This window comes from Borostomias antarcticus, assembly GCF_949987555.1.
Source record: "Borostomias antarcticus genome assembly, chromosome: 23".
Taxonomy (NCBI): Eukaryota; Metazoa; Chordata; class Actinopteri; order Stomiiformes; family Stomiidae; genus Borostomias; species Borostomias antarcticus.
The window spans coordinates 6,823,299-6,848,890 of record NC_140256.1 but is presented as its reverse complement, the minus strand read 5'-3'; the positions used below and the strand labels follow the sequence as shown (position 1 = coordinate 6,848,890).

Here is a 25,592-nt window from a genome sequence, read left to right as displayed (position 1 = left end):
CACACATACATACATACTGGAAGTACATAGTGTAGGCGTCACACATTGAGCTATTTCACACACAATTGCAAACAATAAGTCCATTAGGCCGTCCATCAAAGGCCAATTAGCCTTCATAACCTTGCATTAGCAGCAATATTCATACAGTAGGTACGTATGTAATGGTGTTAAGTTAATGGGAAAGGCAATCATTCCAATAACAAAAACTATTATACGCATTTTCCCCTGTGTGTCGTATTGATCCAGCACTCTGTTGGCTTTCATAAGACCTTTTAACTGAAATCATCCGAAGTAGTTATATTGACTGGTTAGCACTCTGCTATCCTAGCAATGAAGAAGATAGAAAGAATAATGAAACCAGAGCGACAAAGGAGAATGTAGTCTCCACTGTCTCTTTTGTTGGGGACCCCTTTTATATATATTTTTTTTGTTTTTTTACGTACTGAAACACTTAACGTTAGACCAGACCAATCTCCTCATCACACCTATTCACATGCCCGCGTAAGTGTTTCTTTTTAAACTATATTCCTGAAGCAATGTGACAGGGAACAGGCCAACTCGATACATCCTCAAAAGATAGACAGACAGACAGACAGACAGACAGACAGACAGACAGACAGACAGACAGACAGACAGACAGACAGACAGACAGACAGACAGAGATAGATAGATAGATAGATAGATAGATAGATAGATAGATAGATAGATAGATAGATAGATAGATAGATAGATAGATAGATAGATAGATAGATAGATAGATAGATTATTTATCCTCAAGGGGAAATTGTTGAATCTTCAATCAGAATCAAGCAACAAATGTCTTGTACTAAAAACAGTGAGAGAATAATATTACAATGACGGACAGGGAGTGTAATCTGTTTTTCATCCCAAATACTGTATTCCTCGGTGTGCCTCAAAGCTTCAAGTTGATAATCCATTTATGGCTCATTGTCCTTAAAACACACATACTGTACACACACACACACACACACACACACATACACACACAAAACCTGTGCACGCCCACACACGCACACACACACACACACACATACATACGCATGTGAACACAGTTTCTGTACACACACACACACACACACACACACACACACACACTGTAAACAGTTTTTCTGTTTGCTCCCACCCCTTGCGACATACTGTAGAAAGATGTGGAAACAGCAGCCATTCTCAGTCTGTGATATTGGCCAGTGACCATAGTGCTGGGTTTTGCTAAAGTTGCTTCTATATTTCAGAATTTGGTCACTCTTTATTTGACACCCCAATCATATTTTCACCTTTTTGGTATTGAAATGACTTTCTTAATCTGAAAAAGCATTGGAGAGTTTTGTTGTGAGTATGATTCATGTGTTTTTGCTCATAAGTATGTTGACAAACTTGAGGAGATGTTCTTCCATCCATCATCTCGCTTTGGACCATTCGTCACCACTAAGGGGCGTAGTCCCAATGGCCATGTCAAAAATCCATAGAATCAAGATGCTGCAATGGTGCTCTTGTAGAGTTAAAGCATGCATTGGTCTGAAGCCAGCTATAGACTACATGTTCCACTTAAATAAGGTAAGGACTGTAGGAAAGTAATCTGATCTTTAATCAGTGCCTACAAGGTTAATGTCCCCAGGGGTGTGTGGTACTATCTACACATCTACACATTTCCATGCAGAGTCTTTATGATGACTACATGACTGTATGATCCAATGATACCAGACAGTCCACACAGGGAAACCATAGCTACAGTAAAAAGAAGAATGTGTACTGTAGGCACTGACTCAATGGTGTGCTTTGTGCTCTGGCTCTACGATTGGAGATTTAATTAAAGATAGACCAGATTGGATGGAGCCAGGTGTGGGTGTGTGACTCAGGTGTATGTCTATGTATGCATGTATGTGTTTAGCCAAGAAGTCCTGCTGACTGGAGTGAGAGGTAGGAGTCATCAAGGAGACAGGACTTAGAAGAGGAAATTAAAAGAGGGTTGATAAGGAAGAGAGAAAGAATTGTAAGAGATTGGCAGTAGGCTACTACTGTATATAACTTGAGGTTTTACCATTAGACCTATACTGTATCTATATTTTCTTGGACTGATGTTTACTGTGCCAATGCAATAGCCAAGTTTTATTGTTGTATTACTTTGTAATCAGTGTCTCTTTCAGTCAATAAAATGCGCAAGAAAAAAAATTGGATTGAAAGTTCGGTTCTATTGATGGCGACCGTGAAATCCTAAAACAAAGGAGTGTCTTCTTGTTGCGTTGAATTGAGTTGATTATCAATCAGGCATATTCTGGGCCACCCTCCAACTAAACACTAAGATGTAAATGCAATTTTTCCCCTCTCATTAGATTCTCTCACATATCATTTGCCCATTGAGTGGATGAGGCAGGGGAACTGGAGCGTTTAGCCTCTTGCTCTATGCACAAGTATCTACTGTACAGACATTCAAACCATCTCATTCTGTCATTATGTCATGCGCCTGCTCAGATGATTGGCAGGCCCAAGTGCTTGCAGATGAGAATGGCCCCCTACATTAATGAATAGGCGTCTGATTGCAGGATTCCTCATGCTGAATGACTGTGCAGTGCTGCTGATGAGCAATTACACTAGTGCCTCTCGTCTTTGCTTACTGCTCCCAGTATGAATCCCAGCACCACTTCACAACTCCTCAACAAATGTCTGAGCAGAGCTCTTCCCAATGTCTCCTCTCCCCAAAAAGGACCTGGTATAATAATACCAGGAAATGGTCCAAGTTTGGTGGTCTGTTATCCTTTGATTATGGAGAGGAGGCCTATGAATGGATAAGTAGCCTACACCTTAGTGTATTTGAATACATTAAATGAGGGGCTTAGGAATGCCTCAGACCTTTGAAAGCTAAAATGCAAAAAATTAACAATACAGAGAATCACCATTTAATTTCAACACAAAATACAGGGTAGCTTAAACTATGTATTTTTAATTTCTGGAACTGCACTTCAACCTCACATTTAAACCATTAAAGACATATAAGATGTTCATCAGCTGCTTCTTCCATAATGGGACAAGAATGGCATCACTCAGGACATGAATACAGGAGGGGAGTAACTGCAGACATACTGTAGCGTACACAGAAAATTCACTTTGATAAAGCTTTTCTTTCACTAAAATGAATATCAGTTTGCCTAAAAACTACAGTGCAATTCCTCGTTCAAAAACGATGTGTTTATTTATTGAGGTGAATAAATCTTACAGCACTCGGGTTTGACTGGTGTTACCGCATAGCACTACAGTAATTCACTGTGACATCTTGGAAGCGTCATGGCCATCATGGCTGCTGCGTTTCCTTCTCGCCATATTGGCTCTTGGACAGACGGAGAAAACCGAGGCGTCTGACACACTGGGTTTGAAGATTGTGCCAGACCACTCCAGACTCCCAGTGCTCTCAGACAGACAGCAGGAGAAAGAGGACTTTTCAAGTGGTCTCATTTGGCCAATTTTCATCTAAATACATCTACAAAGTGCACAAATCACTCTGTGCCATCTGAGCAATTTGAGATGGAATAATTAGCCTCTGAACTGTAAATATGAAGAAAAATCTGTCACAATGCAGTGACTACTTCCTCCCAGCAGGTGGTAGTACATCCACAAGATTATAGTTGGGTGGATGAAGGAAGCGTCCTCTGGATGTCCCTGGACAGGTATCCTCTCACAGTCCATAGGGGATGGACCTTTCTTATCATAAATTGAGTACTACAGTTGTTAAGATATAATCACCCAGATGCCCCATCATCTTCAGGTCCTGAACAGAGGATCTGTCTTGGTTCTGTTGCTTTAATTGGATCACTTACAGTGCTAAACTCAGCATTTCATCATCTGAGATTTGGAGAGAGGGTAGTGGCCAAGTTTGTCCATACATCACTTAATCGGGTCAGGCAGTATCACTGCTCGAGGTCTCGAAGCTCTCCTCTTGGAATTATGCACCCAGAGCCTGATAAAATTTCATCTATTGCAATAAACAAAAAGCCTTTACACTGATCCTTATACGTGTTAAGTGCATTTGTGAACAATAGATGGACATGATAGAATTTCTTCTATTGCAATAAACACCATGCTTTTACATGGATCCTTATCTGTGTTGAGTGCATTTGTAAACAGAAGCAATAGATGGACATGATACTAGAAAGTTTGAAGTTTGAGACACATATCCGTTTAGACAATGGAGACCTGTCAGGTATACACAGACACAGCACATATACAATGTAGTGTACACAAGTATGCAAATAGTCTAAGCCAGGGCTCGACAAACCCAACCACCACCCACATTTGGAGCATTTCTCAGGGGTTTTCCATTTCTCCTCTTTCTCTCTCTCTCTCCATTGTCCCCTTCTTCCTCCCAGAATCCCCCAACCCAGCGGCCCATCATCCTCAGGTGGGGCAGGCTTCTCGGGTTGCCAGGTATTGTGACGTGGCTCAATAGATCTGCTGTATTAGGAGAACTGGAGCTGTATGCACTCAGCTGGTCCAACTCACAATCAGGTCAGACAGGACAGAGCTTTAAATAATACTAATAACACAACTGCTGATATGGCTAAGAACAACAACAACAACAATAATAAATAATAATAATAATAATAATAACCATTTGTTCTTATCTTATATGTTATTCTTTCTGTATGACAAACGTTTTACAATTGTTTCATGGATTTGATTTGTAAGATCAGTCTAGCTCTTGATAATACAGTAATAACGTCTTTCAAAATAATCTCTCCCTTGGCTCTTAATCTTGGTGGTAAAGTATTGGCAGTCCTTTCCCAACAGCCTTAACTTAACTGAAAATTTGGTATATTTTCCACGTAAGTGGATTTTTTATTTATTTTCCACTTATCACTACTACGTAAGTGCACAGCAGACATAACTAAAATGCTTAGAAGTGCAATCATTTTAATATGGGTTCCCTGAAACCACATTTTCCTCAGCCACTTGGAATGAATTCTGGGACATGGTGGGAGAGGATGGTGATGTTGCCCGAGGGTAGGGATCCTTTTTAACTTTAGCCTACTTATAGACATTAGAAAACACTTATTTATATGACTGTAGGGTACCTGGGTAACTATTCCTATGTGCTTCAATCTCACATTTAGACCGACCTAATCCAAGTGTGGTGAGTTCAGCAAGTTCAGATGTGGTCGGGAGGGCAGAACATCATTTATCTGGCTCTCGAAGGAAAATGTTTGTCTGCCAAACATGGTTTATCCTTCGGCCTCTAGATCCTCCTGCAAACGTTGTATTAACAGTCAGCCTTAGCTCAAATGTGTCTGTAATAATTCTGACTAGTAGGCCTAAGATCCAAATATGACACTAGCCTCTCGTTCTGTCCCCTGTCTGTAGCCAGCCCGGTATCACGTATACTGCAATAGACGTTGCTGCAGCTGCGTGGGGGTCGCGCTCTCACCTGCAGTGGGCACACCTGATCTCATCAGTCATCAGCACCTGTATATACAGTAGCCTATCTACTGTAGGCTACCCTTTGATATTCGTCTGTGGCTAAACGGCCAAGCTGCTCTCTGACATGGCGGTTGAAGCAAGCCGCTCCCGCCTTTCCTGACACTATTTACGGATATCCGCAACGTCAATTTCGCCTAAACTCCTATTCAAGATATTTGTAGCCTAATTATTTCGACTAGGCAGAATAAAACGTCAAGATGTATCCATTTTTATATATCTCTAATCGAAATTAATTTTAAGATATCTATAACTAAGCCTATCTATATTTCTTAGGATAGACTATTCCTAATTCCAGTTTGAGATACTGTATCTAAAACATAGCCTACTATTTTATCATAGTTCTGGTTCAAGATATCTACAACTTCATCCTGACTAGCTAAAACTTAGATATAGCCTATACTTAGATATCTAAAAAGAACAATGTAGATAACTTGAATTAAGGGGAATTAAAGATATATTGAACTGGATTTATGACTAGTCAAAATTAAATTGTAGATATATGAAACTAGAATTACAACTAGTCATAACTCAGTTACAGATGCAACTAAATAGATCTGTAATGCAAACCCCATACACATGATTGACAAAAGTAGTTTGGATCTTACTGGTCAAAATGAACAGTAGGCTAATTACAGATATCTTAGGCAAAACAATGTTGCAGATATCAGTGATGATCAGTGTTGGGATTACAAAATAGCGGATTACTGTAATCAGATTACTTTTTTCAGTTGGAATGTAAGGGACATTTGAATTTTCATTCATCAGATTACAGTTACTAACCTAATAAAAATGGGACTACTTATTTGAGTTACGTATGCATGTGCCTGCTCCCTTTCATTTGGTTGATACTGTATGTGCATGAGGTCAGTCATGGCTGAACTGACTGTTTATGTCATCAGGGTCAAGATGTGCAAAGAGTGTGTATAGGATCAGATTTTGTAGTGTCTATAATGATTTAAGATGCAAACTGAATCCTAGATCAGCACTTCCATGCTTAGGGTAAGGAATGATCTGGCTTCAGAAAGTGACTCAAATGAAAAAGTATAGTAAAGTGAAGTAAAGTATAGCAATCCAATTACTTTTCAGAGAGAAATCAGTAAAGTAATCTAATTACAATTAAGAGGAAGTAATCAGTAACTTTACCTGATTACTTTTATTAAGGAACTTGCCCAACAAGATATCAATAATGAATATCAAGTCTAGCTAATAATGTTAGAACGGCTTGCCATTCTGCTCTGCTCTTTTTTTCTTTTCTTTTTGACCCAAGGGTGTCATATGGCAATCTCAGTGTTGGTGCAGTTTGATTGGACACATCCATAGTGGCCCTGCCCCAAAATACAGACATTCTGAGGCAAAGCAACGCCCCTTTAGTGTCCCAGCATACCTCACCTGGGAGATCTCACATAGCCACAGCAGTCACCTGCATCACCCGGGTCAGAGTCCTAGCCCACACCAGCTCCCGCCCATCCATGTAAGTTGACTTGATCTATTGTGCTTGCACTCAGTAGAATTCATCACGTACGTTGATTGAAACTTCTTCATGGCTTTTTATGTTTGGCGTGGTTGTTTTCTAGTTGTTCACCTTTTTGATTGAGAGGTAACTATTATAGATTTACTTTTAGTGAGGGATGTCTTGATGGAAACATTTTATTTTAAGATGATAAAATCCAACTTGCAAATTCAATGCATCATGTGGAAATACAAGTTAAATAAAGGTTAGGGGAAAAAACATCTATATAATTAGAATCTATAAAAATTGTATAATAAATTTGTCCCTGGAGAAACATACTTTGTATTTCCCAGAGTTTACATGTTGCACACTGCGTCATTTGTTTCTAAGTTGCAATTAACATATTGTCATACCGCAATAAAAACAAACTATCTACACAGTATATGAAGGCAGTAAAACTCCTACATAATAACTCCTATCCACTCCTGCTTCTCTCTAGTGGACACCATGGCCTCCAGCTTCTCCACGCGAAGCTACTCTGTCCGCCGGCCCTCCTTCTCCAGCATGTCTCTGCGGGACAGCGGGCGCAGCGTCCGCTCCAAAGCCCCCGCCGGCCCCCTGGCCTCTGCCAGCACGCTTTCCCGCTCGCTGTCCGTGGGGAACGGCCTCAACGTGCTGGGCTCCGGCCTCTCCCTCAACGCCATGAGTGTCGGGTCCAGCGACAAGGAGACCATGCAGGGGCTCAACGACCGCTTGGCCAACTACCTGGACAAGGTGCGCTCGCTGGAGCGCTCCAACGCCGAGCTGGAGCTGAAGATCAAGCAGCTGATGTTGGATCGGGCGCCCAAGGGCCATGACATCGAGGGCATGATGGCCCAGGCTCACGCCATTGGCCAGGAGGTCAGTGCCCTTTATGAATGTAATACTCATGATACAGCAGGATACTTGTGTGTGTGTGTGTGTGTGTGTGTGTAATCTATACACCTATTGCGACTAATTTGCGGAACTGTTTTTTTTTTTCTTTGTTGGCCAATTTGATAAGACTGGTTGTTGCATAAGAACTGCTATAGAGTTGTTTTCATGTTTGACTTGACTGATTTATATGTGTTCTACACCCACTGCTAGGTGAGAAAGAAGACACTGGAGAACGCCCGCATCATGCTGGAGATTGATAATGCCAAGTTGGCTGCTGATGACTTCAGGGTCAAGTGAGTGGCACACAGAGGGGCTTTTCTTTTGCGCTCCTAGTCTGTGAGTTTCACATGAAAGTGCTAGTCTGCATTGCACTGTGAATAAATGACCTCTCTGTCAGGCTGTGAAATTAGAACCCGTTCCCACGGTGCTCAAACACTGAAAGCAGGCTTGCAGCATGCCCATCAGTTAGCATAGCCTGTGATGGATAGATCGGGTCATGGAGACATCATCCATTTCAGAAGGGTCTGCAGAGTTGGCAAGGTCAAGCGTCAGGAGAGAAGCACGAGAGCACAGAAAGGACATGCGGTGTTCACGCATTGAAGTTATGTGCTCAAGTATTAGAATGTGTGCGTGTATGTGTGTGTGTATGTGTGTGTGTGTGTATGTGTGTGTGTTTCTGTCTGTCTGTCTGTCCGTCTGTGCTGGCATGTGTGTTCTGTATACGACTGTAAGTGTCCATCCATTCATCCTTTGTGTGTTTGTGTGTGTTTGTGTATGTGTGTGAGCCAAAGTCAGTGACAGATTCTCCATGTAATTCTCCTCTGTGGTTGCTGTAGATGGGAAGCAGAGGCCACACTTTGCCAGTCTGTTGAGCGGGACTGCCAGGCTCTGAGGAGAGCCAAGTCTGACCATGACCAGATCATAGCCACCCTCAGGGGCGACCTGGACAGCCTGAAGGAGGAGCTCTACTTCCTCAAGAAGAATCACGATGAGGTGAGATCTCCCTCAAGGGTCATAGGTCACGTCAGTGCAAGATCAATGCATGTGTACGCATCAGCCTAATTACCTCACAAGTTGTCATTTTGGATTTTTTTGGGGGGGGGTTGGGGTCAGAGAGTGTGTGTGTGTGTGTGTGTGTGTGTGTGTATGTGTGTGTGTGTGTGTGTGTGTGTGTGTGTGTGTGTAGGAAGGAACAGGAAAGGTGGATGGGGATAACAGAGATTTGGTTCCAGGAATCAGACTGGATTACTCTGGGTTGCTTTTTTGTTCACAAACCGTAGAATAATACTGTGCTCTACAAAAACCTCCGGGAAAAGTATTTTATGAGCTTCCCTTCATCTAAAGTTGGCCCAGAGTATTGAAGATAAAATCACCAAACTGGAATACACAGTGTTGTTCAGAAGAGTGAACAGAATTCAGTCAATGAAACATGATAGTGTATGCATGTATGGGCACACCCTACTGGCTCTGTACTCTTTGTGCCTGTAGATACTATGATCACACAGACTACTGTACACACACACACACACACACACACACACACACACACACACACACACACACACACTAGTGTGATCTCTGTGTGTTAAGAGAGACAGGTGTGGTGTCCAGGATGTAGCCTGCCATACACAGGGATGCTCTCAGTCACCAGGTGTAGTCACCGTAATGGGTAATCACTACTGTGGGGGGACACACCCAGAGGACTGAATCACAAAATGACTTGTGCTTGCCTGTCTGTCTGCTTGCCTGTCTGTCTGTCTGTCTGACTGTTTTTCTGTCTAACTATCTGTCTGTCTGTCTGTCTGTCTGTCTGTCTGTCTGTCTGTCTGTCTGTCTGTCTGTCTGTCTGCTTGCCTGTCTGCTTGCCTGTCTGTTTGTCTGTCTGTCTGTCTGTCTGCCTGCCTGCCTGCCTGCCTGCCTGCCTGCCTGTCCGTCCATCTCTTTATCCACTGTAGGAGATGGACTCCCTGAAGGCCCGACTGGTCCACGAGCAGGTGACTGTGGAGGTGGATGCGGCCCATGGTCCAGACCTGGGGGCCATCATGGCTGAGCTGCGGATCCAGTATGAGGGTATCACCCGTAAAAACAAGGAGGAAGCTGAGACTTGGTACCTGAAGAAGGTCAGTCTGACTTCAGGGGCAATTCAGGATTCAAGGTTCTTTAGGGTTAATGTGTTAGTAGTGTAGGTGCCCAAACACACATATATACAGTATATAGTCGTTGTGAAACATTATGGATTGATACACTCTTTGGTTTTGCCAGCAATGTGTACCTGTACATTACAGTAATGTATGTGTGTGTGTGTGTGTGTGTGTGTGTGTGTGTGTGTGTGTGTGTGTGTGTGTGTGTGTGTGTGTGTGTGTGTGTGCGTGCATGCATGCGTGTGTGTGTGTGCATGCGTGTGTGTGTGTTTATAGCTGGAGGCAGTGCAGTCGGAGGTGAAGGATAGCAACGAAGCTCTGCGCCATGCTCAGAGTGAGCTCAGTGAGAGGAGACGCTTCCTGCAGGCTCTGGAGGTGGAGCTGGACAATCTGCGCAAGCAGGTACAAGCCACACCTCCTTTTAGACCTCTGCCCCCCTCTGCAAACTGTAGAAACATCAACAAAGCAGTTTCACTATGAGTTTCACTCAAGACCTTTGTGGTTACAGCCAAGCCTATAAACTCTCCTTTGATCAAATCTTCTATTAGAGCTTAATTTGCCATATGTGCGTTCGATTAAAATGTTATTGGATAAATTATGAACTGGTATCGTTAGTTAATCTGAGAGTCACAGTTGGTCCTGTAGTGTGCCTCAAGATTTCTGCTGTCGTCTTTCTCATTTTGGTCATTATTGTTGAACACAATGGTTTTACCCTGCCCCTCTGAGTTCATAAGTCAATGTGAAAGGACCTAAACAAAGTCAAATGAGTCCAGGACATGCCTGTGTCACAGTCTGTGACATGTTAGGACAGGTCTACTGAACACACAGATGCTCCATATATACGGTGGAAACATGTCCTTTCAAAATGACATCTCATGTATCATGTATGTGTGCACAAGCTGATAAATGACCACCCTTGAATCTATAGAGAATGATGGCGATGATGGTGATGACATTAGTCTTGCTGGTCAGATGGTGAGGTTGAGGCTGTGCATGGATGAGCCAGGTGTAGGAGTCTATATTTAGACTACTCAGGTCTGCAGTGTTAGCAACACGGTTGTCTGTAAATACAGGTGTGCTTGAGCTGTGATGAGCAACATGTGGGTCCCTGCCTGTCAAAGAAGATTGATTTGTCTGGTTAGACTGCAGACGAACGCTAACACGGACACCCTGGTGTGTTTGGTCCCAGGTGGAGGTGCTGGAGGGGAACCTCGGGGAGACCGGTCACAAGTACACCGAGGAGATGGACCGTCTGCAGGCCAGTCTGTCCCAGCTGGAGGACGAGCTCTCTCAGCTGCGCCTGGACATGCAGCGCAACAAGACCGACTACGAACAGTTGCTGCGCATCAAACAGAACCTGGAGATGGAGATTGCCACCTACAGGAGGCTGCTGGAAGGAGAGGAATTGTAAGTTAAAGTCCCAGTGAAATGTTCATTATACTGTACACCCTACTGCAGGCCTATTAGTGGAAAACTGTATTTATTAATTAATTAATTAATTCATTCATCCATTCATTCATTCATTCATTCATCTTGGAATAAACCATTTTCCTGGTTTGACTTGCAGGGTAAAGGAGATAGCACCCCCTAAAAGTAAGTACATTTTACATTTAGATAACTCTGAAGACTAGAAAGGTGCTCTGTGACACATCCGATCACAATTACAAAGTGTTTATAATGCCTACACGACAATGGAAGAGGTAAAAAATCTTCCGATCACGGTGTCAACAACACAACATCAGTTATCAGATGACCAACATTGCTGCATTCCATTGTGATGAAGGCGAGGCGTGAGAATCTGTTCCCAGAGGTCAATCAGGAAAGGACACACCCGTTCTTTCTCTCTGTGTCAGGCTTCAGTATCGCCTGCAGCTGTCATAGTCCATGCTGCTTGATACAAGCCTGTGTAGTCTAAAATCATCTTACTTACTTGCTTCTTTAGCCTATACAAGTAGTTCTGTTAGGATCTGTTATTATCACTAAACCGACTAAAGGCATGACACTCCATGAGTATCCTACTGTACTCTGTATCTAATGGAGTGCACAAGTACACACTTCAAGGACAAGGGTGGAGATTTGGGATGGGACATGGGAATGGACCAGTGGAGAGGTTAGGGTAGAGCAGGGTGACAAGTGGCTAACCTAACCCTTTTCTGGTCCTGTGTCTTTGTGGCGCAGGGGAACCCGAGGTGAGGACTAGGAAGATTGTGAAGGTGGTCACCCAGACCATGATCAATGGCAAGGTGGTGGATGAGTCCAGTGAGGTGGAGCAGATTGAGGAGCACAAGAAATGAGTCACCTTCATCATCATCATCATCATCCTCATTGGCACAAGCACACATTTATGGAACCACAGTATGGAACCATGGACCGATAAAAAAAGGAACGTACTGAACTTGTACTGTAGCGTCCATGTATTTTAGGGAATGTTTGTAAGATACAGTAACAAAGAAGGCTATCACAGTGTCTTTGTCAACACTTTGTACTGACCATGTTATTATTTGGGGAAATAGTAAAAACATTTTCAACATCTGCAGTGTGTCTTCTACATTTGATTAACATGAGGTATGATCTCAGAGAGCATGGCTGGAATAACAGGGAGGATAGGATAGCTTAATTGTGATTTGGTAACCTTGGTAGCCACTTTAATAACCTTAAGGTAATGTAACAACTGCTACATGTAAATATAATCTCTAAATATCAAGTCAGTGTAGTTGTACTCATTTGATTCAGTGTACTGCTTTCACAAGAAACAAATCCAAATCCACTGCGAGCCATCTGAATATCTATACAGCTTATAGTGATGGTGACCTCAGATCTGAATATCTATACAGCTTATAGTGATGGTGACCTCAAGTAGATCTGAGTATCTATACAGCTTATAGTGATGGTGACCTCAGATCTGAATATCTATACAGCTTATAGTGATGGTGACCTCAAGTAGATCTGAGTATCTATACAGCTTATAGTGATGGTGACCTCAGATCTGAATATCTATACAGCTTATAGTGATGGTGACCTCAAGTAGATCTGAGTATCTGTACAGCTTATAGTGATGGTGACCTCAAGTAGATCTGAGTATCTATACAGCTTATAGTGATGGTGACCTCAAGTAGATCTGAGTATCTGTACAGCTTATAGTGACAGTCCCAGTTTCTCCTGGGAGGGAGTTTCTCCTTCGAATGAGAAACTGGGAAAGAACTTCAACAAGAGGTTAGAAACCAAAATAGCTGTGCAATAGTAGTCTCAGATATCAAGGCTTTTGTGTGTGTGTTTCTGTGTGTGTGTGTGTGTGTGTGTGTGTGTGTGTGTGTGTGTGTGTGTGTGTGTGTGTGTGTGTGTGCGTGTGTGTGTGTGTTCGTGTGTGCATACATGCATGCGTGCGTACATGAATAGAGAGTATTGTAATCATATAACAAAATCCTTGGCCAACTCATGTGAGATTCTCTAAAATCAAAGATCTCCAGCTCAACATGGTTGACAGTCTAGTTAGAGAGGGCAACAGTGCTGATGTCATTAAACACATTGTCCTGTCTTTCTGGGATCCAGTGGAACCAGGCCAGGGGCTAGATCGGGTATCTTGTTGGTTATTCCCATGGCTACTTATCAGCAGTCCATCCCCACAGAATAAACTTGAAATTCTGGTCCTCCTGCATGTTCCCATTGTCTATTTGGGACCTCTGCTCCAGATGACTCTGTTAGCGTGGATTACCTGTTGATAAAAGTTGTCGGATGAGATGACCACTCTTGATAATGAGCAGCTGTGCAAGCAAAACTTGTTCTATGAGCTAAGTGTTCTATTTGAGTAATGTGTACAGTAGGCTACGGGGTTTCACTGACTTTGAGTTTTGTCCCGGATCACTGACGCAATCCATATGTTATCTAAAACTGTGTGACGTGAAGTCTTTCTACTGTATGCCCTAGAGTGGATTATCAAATGCTGTAAATGTCCAGTGATGACACAGTGTGTGGCACCATCATGGCTCTACACTGACAACACTTGTCTTCTCTGTTCAAAATGCACTAACAGATACCTTTATGTCAGGAAAAACACAACCTAAGTGATTTAATGGTAATGGAAGTAGCAATTGAGTTAGATCTCAGACATTACTGTCCGATGTGTTTTCCTGGTCATGTGCTATAGTTTTGACACAATAGGGTGCTGACATACATTTTCACAATGCATGTATGTTACAGTATGACAACCGGCAGCCTACTGTCAGTGGTAACCTGAGATTAAGGGGCACAGTGCAACTGGATGAGTGAATAAAAATGCCCAAAACACAATCACACAAGTGATATTCAGCTCAACATCAAAGTACACATTTTCCGCAAAAACAACTGGTAGGTTAGATTATTCCTTTCATCCCTGGGCAAAACAAAAGGTTCAACATGACATTCAAAAGGCATACTATTTGTTAACAGACTTTTGAAGAGCAGTTGAATGGAGGCTGCCTGCATACAAATGCAAACAGGCACACACACACACACACACACACACACACACACACTGCAACCGTATACACACACACACACATGCACACGTATTCATGTGCACACATGCTAGGCTTTATTAGCATTATGTTATTCAAACAGCACAGGTGCAGGGTTAAAAGTCAGACTCAAAGTTTCTATTTTTTGTGTTTTTTTTCTCCAGCATTTAGCCTGTTAAAGACAGAGACAGTATGCCTATTAAACAAGAGCAAAGTTAAAGTCCATGTAAGCAAGGATATGCCTATAGGCTAAGGATTGGCCTAGTCCTACTCAATCTCCAGAATAATACATTAAAAAGCCTTTTTGGCTCTGCCATAGGTAGGCTATAGGCTGCGTGCGCTCCTATCTACAACGAATAGAGGGCGTTTTCGGGTGGTTGACTAATACAGGTTGACATCAATTCTATTGTCTGTATCTGCAATATCAGACATGAGGTAGCCTATCAGTCATAACAGCCGGCCACTAGCCTATACTGTATGTTCTTTGTGATAATGGGTTGTTTTCTCTGAAATGTCTTTTTTTTTTCATTTTCCTGCAAAGAGTGACATATTATATTCAGGACATTGGTAAATTGATGCCCAGTTTTGCTGCCAAATTCGTCTGTTGGTTTCTGTGTCCACTTGCATTTCTCTGTCCACCTGCATTATTCTTCTCTTTGTGGGGAAGCATTGCCCCCGTGTGGCAACTAGCCTACCTACCTCTGATATGGTAACTCAATAAAAAATAGCCTAAATGTGGTTCTATGGGCCTATTCTTCAGTTATTATCTTCATAGGTATGCTACATTTTGATGGTGAAATCATTGGAAATAATTCAACCAATGTTTCCATTGGTTTATCCTACGGGACAATAACGTTGCTATCGCTTTAAATTCTCTCCCGTCTAGATTGCCAATGCGGAGCGCCTCCGCCCTCCTCCCTACTCCGCTCTTCCGTATACAGAATCCAACGGGCTCTGCCATTTTTCTAGACTGATTCTAGAGACGATATTTAAGCTTCTGGTGGGTCTCCGAAAAAGTGCCAAATACAGAGCGATATTTTTCAATTGCCAAGCATAGGTGAATATATTTTGCTATAAGTAGGAGTGTAGTTGATTAAAATGTTATTGTCTTTGGCTAGATACAATTTAGAGCCGCATTTAGATGCCGGTAAATAAGAGGCTATACAAATGCTTAGTGAACATGAGCTACATGCTACATTGTAGTAGTCCATCAACTTCCACTGAAACAAAATTATACAGCATAGGGCCATGCATTGGGATATTTATTTAGATGAACCATACTGTACCATGCATTTTAAATAATCATATACAATATGTTTGCCTTTGCTGTGTCACCAATCAAGCCAGGGGCCGGTTGAGTTCAATGTAGGATTGGATTTTGGCAATGGCATAGTGTTTTGGAGTGTAGGTGGGGCTGCACTTATTATGGCATATTGTTCATTTTAAATGCTAAGCAACTTAGGATAACATCATAATTACATAGTAGGCTAATAACATAAATATTGTATTTTGCACTAATGGATTTGTAGTGCAAGATAGTTTATAGACTAACAGTCAAGACAGTTTTAATAAGTTTTAGGATGTCTCTCTGTTATAAAACCTGTCTTGAAGATTACATCATATCTTTAATTACAAATACAGTTTTGAACAGAGAAGGCAGTCGTGGCTGTTGTATGTGAACCCAGTTTTATTAAAGTCCTCATATTGTGACTGTTCTGATGTTCGTCAGGCCCTAGCTTGTGAGGCGCCATGAGCCAGAACCAGGTGATCCTCCAGTTCCGCTTCGCCACCTTCGGTGACTCCATGCTGCAGAAGATGAACCTCCTCCGCCGTCAGAGCCGCTTCTGTGACGTCACCGTGCGCATCAACGACCTGGAGGTGCCTGGCCACAAGGTGGTGCTGGCGGCGGGCTCGCCCTTCCTGCGGGACCAGTTCATCCTCCAGGACTCCCGGGAGGTCCAGATCTCCACCATCCAGGAGGCAGAGGTGGGGCAGCAGCTGCTGCTCTCCTGCTACACGGGCCAGCTGGAGTTCCCCGAGCTGGAGCTGGTCAATTACCTGACGGTGGCCAGCTTCCTCCAGATGGGCCACATCGTGGAGCAGTGCACCCAGGCCCTCAAGAAGTTCATCAAACCCCGGCCCCAGTTGCAGCAGCAGCAGAAGGACGAGCGCAGTCCCCCATCTGTCCACAGGGGGGCGGAACCTCTGGGAACCCCGCCGCTGGTTGTCTGTCACGAGGTGGTGGAGGATGACGATGATGAGGATGACACTGCCGATGTTGTCGTCCAACCCAGGACCCCCCCTCAGAGGCGAGGTAGGCGTGACCAAGGGGAGGGGGATGAGAGCCCTATCACCATAGTGAAGGTGGAGTCGGTGGGTGAGACGGTCTCAGACACAGAGTACCCCTCTACGGTGCACTACCCGAGCAGCCCCCCCTCCCCGCTGCGCTCCCCTGCGCCCCAGCACTCCCTCATCAACTCCACCGTTGATACCCGCTCCGGCGAACTGGCGGCGCCGACCATGCCAGGATACCCGCTCAGCCCGCCTCCTCCCGCCGCCCCCGTGGGGAAAAGCAACCTTGGTGGCGGCGGGCACCTACGAAACTTTGACAAATCCCTCCAGTGGTACCATCAGTGCCCGAAGTGTGCCCGTGTCTTCCGCCAGCTGGAGAACTACGCCAACCATTTAAAGATGCACAAGCTCTTCATGTGCCTCCTTTGCGGTAAGACGTTCACCCAGAAGGGCAATCTCCACCGGCACATGCGCGTCCACGCGGGCATCAAGCCTTTCCAGTGCAAGATCTGTGGCAAGACTTTCACCCAGAAATGTTCTCTGCTGGACCACCTCAACCTGCACAGCGGAGACAAGCCCCACCGCTGTAACTACTGTGACATGGTGTTTGCCCACAAACCCGTACTGCGCAAACACCTCAAACAGATCCACGGGAAGAACAGCTTTGACAACGCCAATGAGCGCAATCTGCATGATGGCACTCACGACAGTGTTCAGGACTTTGAGTACGGGCGACTACAAGACTGTACCATGGACAATCCATCCCTTCAGATGGATCACTCTGTTCAGTAGCTATACTGTAGTTGCGGTACATAGTTTTGTGGTAACTTGTGTTATTAAACACAAGTCACATCATACTGAAATACATTGAGATACAGGTTAAGTGCTACAGTGTTTATGTTTTCAAACCATGTTGGTTTAGTTTATGAAATGAAGCTGCTCTGATACTGATTTGTGTTGTATGACACTTATACTGTAAACCTAGGAATATGTCAGAATGTGAATTAAGTATATTTTTAAGGAAAAAGTATCAAGCTTGGAATCATTTTGTAATATGCAATGCTTGAAATTTAGAGTCGGGGTACTTATTTAACATTTTAGGTCATGGAAAGTGTTCTTGTGTGACAGAGTGTATCAAAGTGCTGTATTTCAACTAAAGTCATTTTCCTTCCCTCTGGAAGGTAGCATAGGACCAACGTTATGACCGTGTGTTTAAACGCTAATGTCTGAATTGAAATGGCCCTCCAATAGGTTATTTGCCTCCTTGCCAGGCCATCATTGTAAGTAATTTTGTTCTTAATTGACCTGCCTGGTTAAATAAAGATTGAATTGAAAAGATAAACAATAAAGTAGATCAGGTTTTATAAGGGTAACCAGCATGCCCTTATTTCTAAAGAGACATGTTTTGTGTTCAAATGTATTCGGGTCCTCCATATTATATCTACGATTAAGAATGCTGTGCTACATACTGTACCATACATTATAATCATACAAATGTGAGCCTGGTATATCCAGTAGAGGGCACTGTTTAATACCATATCACACTCTCAGAATCAGATTTATTTTAGCCATGTACAGTAGGTTTGCCCCAGGAATTTGCCTTTGGTCTGTTGGTGCATGGCAATACTAGTAAACATAGTGCAAGAACAAGACAGGACAATGCAAAATACAATAGCGAAGATATACAGTACAATACAATACAATCTACCAAAAGGATTATATTTCTTATATACACGTAGCTTTACCATGCTTTTTGTCTGCTGATGAACTCTTGAGTACATTTGTGCTTAAACACACTGAGGCAGTTTTCAGAACAGGATTGTTGTTACATGATCTCATGGATGATATTCCACTCAAAGACACCATAGAGAGACTGTAGTACACTGTACATTGTAGTAAATCAGTCATAATGTTTAATATTTCTCCCCCTAGCCATCAATATTGCCATTGTGTATGACGGGTGGATCATGGGTGCAACCACCATGTAACACCATTATGTCAAAATTGTGAGATGGCTTACAGAAGCTTCTCATTTCTCTGGATATAATGTTATCTGATGTAATATAATTCTTTGTGACCAACAGAAAGCAACTCATTTGGTGTCCTGGCCTCATTTTCACATGAAATGTATATGCTGAAGACATTTTGACATGAAATGTCAAAATAGAAATGTTGAGTTGTGTCATTATGAAGCCATATTATCCACCTATTCGTATTGTAACAGAGGTGTGCGCATAAGCGACACAGGGCCATAAAGGCATGGTCTGGCAGCTGGCAAACCACCCTGCTCCTCCTCCTAAGTCAGTCAAGCAGACAAGATATGCATGGCTTCATCTCCTGCTCGGCTCCATACTGCTAATCTTCTCCCTTCTCCCTTAGTCTTACTAAAAGCTGCGTGCGAGTGTATGTTTGTGTGTGTGTGTGTGTGTGTGTGTGTGTGTGTGTGTGTGTGTGTGTGTGTGTGTGCGTGTGTTTGCACGCACACATGTGCATGTCAGCTTACACACTCCTTGAGCAGCAGCTGCAAGAGGAAATCAGCTTTAATCTTCTTATTGCTTAATTATGTAAACTGAGATCCAATTAATTGAATAAACTAATTTGGCCAGAATATGCTGCATGTTGGTATGAAGGAATTTCTGGATTTAGCTAACAGTATTTGGAAAGGCTTCCAATTATTGTGTTAACATAGGCTACTGTGAATGGCAGTCTACTGTTCTGTTACAGTGATACAGTAATACAATTTGAAGACATAAGAATAAATGAGTTGTCCACTTTGTGGTGATCCATTTACCACAGATAAAATAGGCTGCACTTGAGGTGTAATGTTTGACATTCATTACGACTCAGGGACCTCCTCCTTTCTGTCTTTAGCCTCCAGACCATGCACATTGTTTTTATAAATGGGGCATATTATAGACAGACGGGGCCCTTTGTTAAACAACTGGGGGCTGAAAATAGCACCAAGCCACTTCTTTTAGCGCCTAACTTCACTATTTCCTCCCATTCGTCATCCAGCAGTTGCTCAGTGTGGCTTTTGTTTGGAGATGGATGTTTTAAGAGGACCCAGCGGCTGATTGTCTCTGGGCCTACGTCTGTCTTCTTAAAGGGACTGGATATGGGGAGTTAATTGGATTATTTGTGCTGTGAGGGGAACACATTCCTACAACTTTGTCCACATGTCCCTGGCTGACACCCGGGTGTTTAACTCAAATAAAAGAGCAGGGGTGATACTGTCATACTAGAGCAGAACTGCACAGTACTGTACAATACCATGCACTGTAGTGAGGACTAGAGAAATACAAGACAGTAAAAGATAACCATGGATGTTAGATCTATAAGAGTTGATGGTTGGTTGGTTGGTTGGTTGGATGGACTGATAGATCTGATTGGTTGGTCAATGGATGGATGGATGGACGGATGGAGAGATGGATGGATGGATTCTTCAGACACATACACACACGCACACACACACACACACACACACACACACACACACACACACACACACACACACACACACACAACTACAGAGTATGTAACAAACAAGTGAGGTTAGTCCTAATATGATCCAGTCCAGTCCTGTATGATGTAAACATGATGGATGACATTCTCTTCTGATCTCAGTTCAACTCCATAAAAGAAGAGTTAGGCAGGAACAGCGACCATAGATAGTCCGAATGTCCTTATTTATTTTTCATATTTTGTTTCAAAGAGCCTGCTATTAGAGGGTGAATTGAGGATAGATGTCTGTCTCTGTTCCTGTCTCTCTCCTAACGAAATGATGTAGGCTACTGTAGCTAAGGACTTACAGTAGGCTAATAAGATACACTGTAGAACGTGTTTTACTGAAACCATAAGCTCATCGTTACATAATAAAGTGATGACATCCATGGCAGGTGGTTGACCTTGAATGTCAGGATGTGAATGTCAGGATGTGTATCCTACAATCTATCTTACTGTTGGCCTTCCCTGAGCCACCAACTGTCAAACATGTACACCCAAACCCTACAGTAGGCTATATTAAAGGAGCACGCCAACTTTGGGGGGAAATTTGCTTATTTGCCATCTTCCCCAGATTCAGACAAGAAGATACATTGCCTACTTATTCTCTGTGCATACAATAGGAAGCATAGACTCAACTAGCAGGGAATGCTCCCACAACATTGGCGAACATTCACAACACGTTCTGCTAAAGTTTTCACATTCCTATAACATTTTTAGAACAAATGATTGCTGGGGAGACTCGCACCGTTAGCCTAGCTTGCCGCAATCACTGGAAGTGGTTCAGCTCCATCAAAAGTGAAATAGCCTACACTTTCCAACAACTCCAAAACATTCTTATTTACATGTTCTGACTTGTGTATTTACCACATGTATAAATAGCTAACAACAATTACTGTACACATGTATACATGTTGTCTCCCACCCATTATGCATGTTCCCTTGTGGTATCAAGCCCCCTGCCTCTCACTAGGCGTTTTTATACAGAGATCCCACTATATTGCCATATAGAAGACCCCTCAATTTTCTGGCTTAGTTTTTTCATAATGAACCAAAGAAAGACGGCATAATGTATGATTTTATATAGCATTGACGCAACATCCGCTAGTTGTTAAACAAGTCCATGCACCTGTATAGTCAAAAGTCCTGTAATGAATGTTGAAATACAGTACAGCCATATCTAGTGCTACTAATGTCACATCATGTGTATAAATGATTGACCAAAGTAAGTTCTCTACAAACCATGGTAGAGTGAATAATACATCCATGATAAGAGTAGCCTACATAGCGTCTCCATCTAATGGACAAACAAGTCCATGCACCTGTGTGGTCAAAAGTCCTATAATGAATGTTAAAATACAGATATATCTAGCGCTACTAAACACCTCAAGCTCTACTCTTTGCGGATGTAGAAAGTACATGATTTCCTACTGTAGGCTACTGTACACACAAAGAAGAGACGGGCTATGTATCTTCTTGTCTGACTCTGGGGAAGATGGCAAAGCAAATTTCCCAAAAGTTGGCATCTTCTATTCCTTTAAAATATAAGATTTATAAATATAAGATTTGTTTGCCATGGTAGCTAACCAAAATAAGACCAGCCTAAACTTAACCTATGGTAGCCTATCTCCCTCTCTGAGCAAATTTCCACTGTAACGGAAATATTCCAACTAAATATGTAAATCAATCAATCAATCAATCAAAGCTTTGTATAGCGCATTTCATACCCAGAGGCAGCACAATGCGCTTTACAGAGAACAAGGGAGGTGGGTCAGTAGGTCTGGTGAACAATCTGAAGATGAAAATTGATAGGATAGCACATGACTGTTGGTAAATTGATTGCATTGCATGCATTGTGAATGTACATACAGTAGATAAATCATGCCACTGATGCATTAATAGTCTACGTGGTTGTTCATTTAATGTAATGTTATTAATGGAGGAAAAATATGAAATATATTTCTAATCCCTAATCTCTAATCTCTCCTCACACAAAGCTGTGGAACATTGTAGATGCTAGCTAAATCCAATCCATACAGCCCACTTCCATTTCCCAGTCCCATTACTCTCACTCATTGTTCTTAAATCAGAACCTTGAGAAGATTTTTAAATTCTCTGGAATTGAATCAAAAGCATTCTAAAAATAGGACTAGTCCGCCAGCTGTGGCAATTAGCGTTTACTGTGGGGGTTTCCGGTGTACGAGTTTGTGTGTGTGTGTGTGTGTGTGTGTGTGTGTGTGTGTGTGTGTGTGTGTGTGTGTGTGTGTGTGCGCGCGCGCGCATTTGTGACCACCACTGGAGGTTTGGTCCTGATGTCTGCCAAGGTCATTTTCAGTTTTTTCAACAGATTATGTAACAAATTGTAACCTTTCAAATGATGTCATGCATTGAAATCTGCAAATATTTGAAGGAGATACACAGATTCTGTGAATGTCAGTGCACCTAAAGCGCATTGTGTTGCCTCTGGGTATGAAATGCGCTATATAAATAAAGCTTTGATTGATTGATTGATTGATTGAAATCACTACAATAAGCAGAGAAAAGGGGCTTCAAAGATTCAGAGCTGTTAAAGGACAATGCTCGTTTTTGACAACCTGGACCTTATTTACGACATATTATAAGACGTTTGACTCACCGAGATCACTTTGGTGTAGTTCGGAGGCCTGTAGAAGAAATGTAAAATCCAGCGCGAGCCAGTATATCCATGTAATGGCGGTGATCGGGGCAACGAGAATGCAGCTTCTAAAAATCTATTTTCTGCCGCTTAACGGTTTTCATCAATCTGTCTGGATGAATCGCTAGTTGTGCTTACATAGAGCATAACTGTTGTGGTTTTCACATGCCATGATCTTTAGAAACGTCTTTCGAAACGAAATAGCTTCCTCACTTGCTCCAGCACTAATGCGCACAGCGCGCAATCGTTGCTCCAGCACGCTGTGCGCATGCGTGCTGGAGCAAGTGAGGAAGCTATTTCGTGTCTAACGACGTTTCTAAAGATCATATTACAGAGGCATGGGAAATACCACAACAGGCCTATGCTCTCTATGTAAGCACAACTAGCGATTCATCCAGACAGATTGATGAAAACAACCGTTTCGCGGCAGAAAATAGATTTTTAGAAGCTGCATTCTCGTTGCCCCGATCACCGCCATTACATGGATATACTGGCTCGCGCTGGATTTTACATTTCTTCTACATGCCTCCGAACTACACCAAAGTGATCTCGGTGAGTCAAACGTCTTATAATATGTCGTAAATAAGGTCCAGGTTGTCAAAAACGAGCATTGTCCTTTAACACTACTCACAGGACATAGATTTTGATGACAAAATATGACTATTTAGTTATCCTAAAACGATTGTTTGTTATATTGAGTGGGTACTTCGCAACTTCAGTTATCGTAATATGAAAAAAAAAAAGGAAAACAGGAAATAAAAAATGGAGGCTATTTTGCCCTCTAGCGCATTGACTGACATTAGGACCAAACCGCCAGTGGCGGTCACGTTTTAGAGAACTCAGTTCAAATGTCTGTGTAAAGAGTGTTTTTACCCCAAGGACTAATCTAATTTCCCTCTTTTTAAAACAATACTAAAATTATCTAATTAACAAGTTCAATGAGCAGCTTGAAGCAGCCTTGAGGCCGAAGGCCGAAATGGCCTGTTCAGTTAAATCACCCTGCATCGAGAGCTTGAGAGTGTGGTGTCTTCCTTTATTCAGTAGAGTAGGCTATGTCAACCATTACTGGCACTCCCCAAGACTACAGCATGCGTTTTCTTTTTCTAAATCAAGGAGCAGCTTACCATATGTAAGAAATGTAGTTTCACACTCTCCAGCTGTCCTCTAGTTAGAATAGCCTAGTAGCCTACTTTCACATTCTAAAGATTTTCCAAAGAAAGGATAGCAAACTGAATCAAGTCTTCAAAAACGTGACAATTGTCCTGTTACATCCTACTTAATAAAGAAGAGGTCTCTGTATCCACGTATGCTGTATAAATGTATCCGTATCTGTGTATCTGCAATAGAATTTTAAAAATTTTCCGGACACCGTCAGCCTGATGGCATTTATATTTGGCCTGTATCTGCATGGGTCCCAGGTATAGAGACGGATTTTTAATTAATTTATGATTTGGCTAATTTGAAAAAAAATACTGCTTCAGAGCCACCCCTCCATTCACAATACGCCGCACCGGTGTATCTATTGCACCCAAGTTAAGCCAACCAATAGAAATACTCAAATACAACTGCACCCAGATACAAACGCTGAACTACAAAGTACATTACTAGCTAGCTAGCCTGCTTGGTAACGTTAGCCAAACCAAGCTATCATTCAGGCGGGACTTGCCAAACACAATATGTCCGCAATCTTCTATTCCAGTCACTTAGTGCAAATTCTGTGTGTTCTATTGTCCACCCTGTACAATATAGCTACAAAACCATAATTAGCCGCAATTTTCGTCATGTTCTACTCCATTAACTTATGCTTACAACATTTGTGATCAAAACAGCTGCATGAAAATCTCTTCTGGTCGATCTAGCGGCCAGTAAAATCAACCAATGTCAAGAGGTGGACCGTGGACATCATTGGATTCCTCTCAGACTACAGAATCTAGCAATGTGCTTTTGACTAGTTTTCAGTCAATTAGTATTGTGCAAAGCACAGAGAATAACCGCCCATTGACCTCATTCAGCAAAACATTCCCACATTCTGTATGGCGCCCGGTTCCGATACCTATCTCGGGTTCTGTGGGTGGGGAGGGGGTGGGGGGTGGGGGGGGGGGTTGCTCCAACGGGTATCTAAACTAGTTATTGTGTAAACATGAGACAGAGTATAAGACATGGCTGCTCTAGAAGTTATAACCAGCTTTCACATGGACTCCCATCTAGACACTCAATCCATGAATGCACCTCAAAAGCACTACTTAATGGTTCATGCTTCATGTAATACAGTATGCTTTAGTTGGCCTGCTCTTCCTGGCTCTGGTTAATATTCTATCACGGTGAGTAATGTCGTGGAGGGGAATGGCTGATGTTTTAGTACCAGACAGTTCCACTGCCATTACATTAATGGTGTGCTCAATCTGACTAACTGATTGAGAAGCTTTACAGCTTATACAGTAGATATGGAGCTGGCTAAAAGCCTAGGATACCAGGCCGGGCTCCGGGGTCAGAGATGAATGGGAGTGCAATGACATGCAGTATCAACAGGCCAAGACCCATTACATATGGAAAACCAATGAAAACCAGCAAAAACCAATGCAACGTTGTGTAATAGGCAGGTAAGTACAGTAATGTGCAGCTCTCAGGCTTACTGTACA

General features: G+C 42.6%; 2 protein-coding genes across 2 annotated transcripts; both read left to right on the top strand.

Annotated features, from left to right (window-relative positions):
• Positions 1–7,444: 7,444 nt before the first annotated feature.
• krt1-c5 (keratin, type 1, gene c5) lies at positions 7,445–12,287 on the top strand (the record flags this gene model as incomplete). Its single annotated transcript, XM_084456976.1, has 8 exons — positions 7,445–7,837; positions 8,063–8,145; positions 8,689–8,845; positions 9,808–9,972; positions 10,270–10,395; positions 11,183–11,400; positions 11,561–11,586; positions 12,172–12,287. 8 exons carry the CDS (start codon positions 7,445–7,447, stop codon positions 12,285–12,287), a joined length of 1,284 nt encoding a protein of 427 aa, XP_084313102.1.
• A 3,948-nt stretch (positions 12,288–16,235) lies between these two features.
• Positions 16,236–17,570, top strand: zbtb26 (zinc finger and BTB domain containing 26; the record flags this gene model as incomplete). Its single annotated transcript, XM_084457475.1, has 1 exon — positions 16,236–17,570. One exon carries the CDS (start codon positions 16,236–16,238, stop codon positions 17,568–17,570), a length of 1,335 nt encoding a protein of 444 aa, XP_084313601.1.
• Between the last annotated feature and the right edge of the window lie 8,022 nt (positions 17,571–25,592).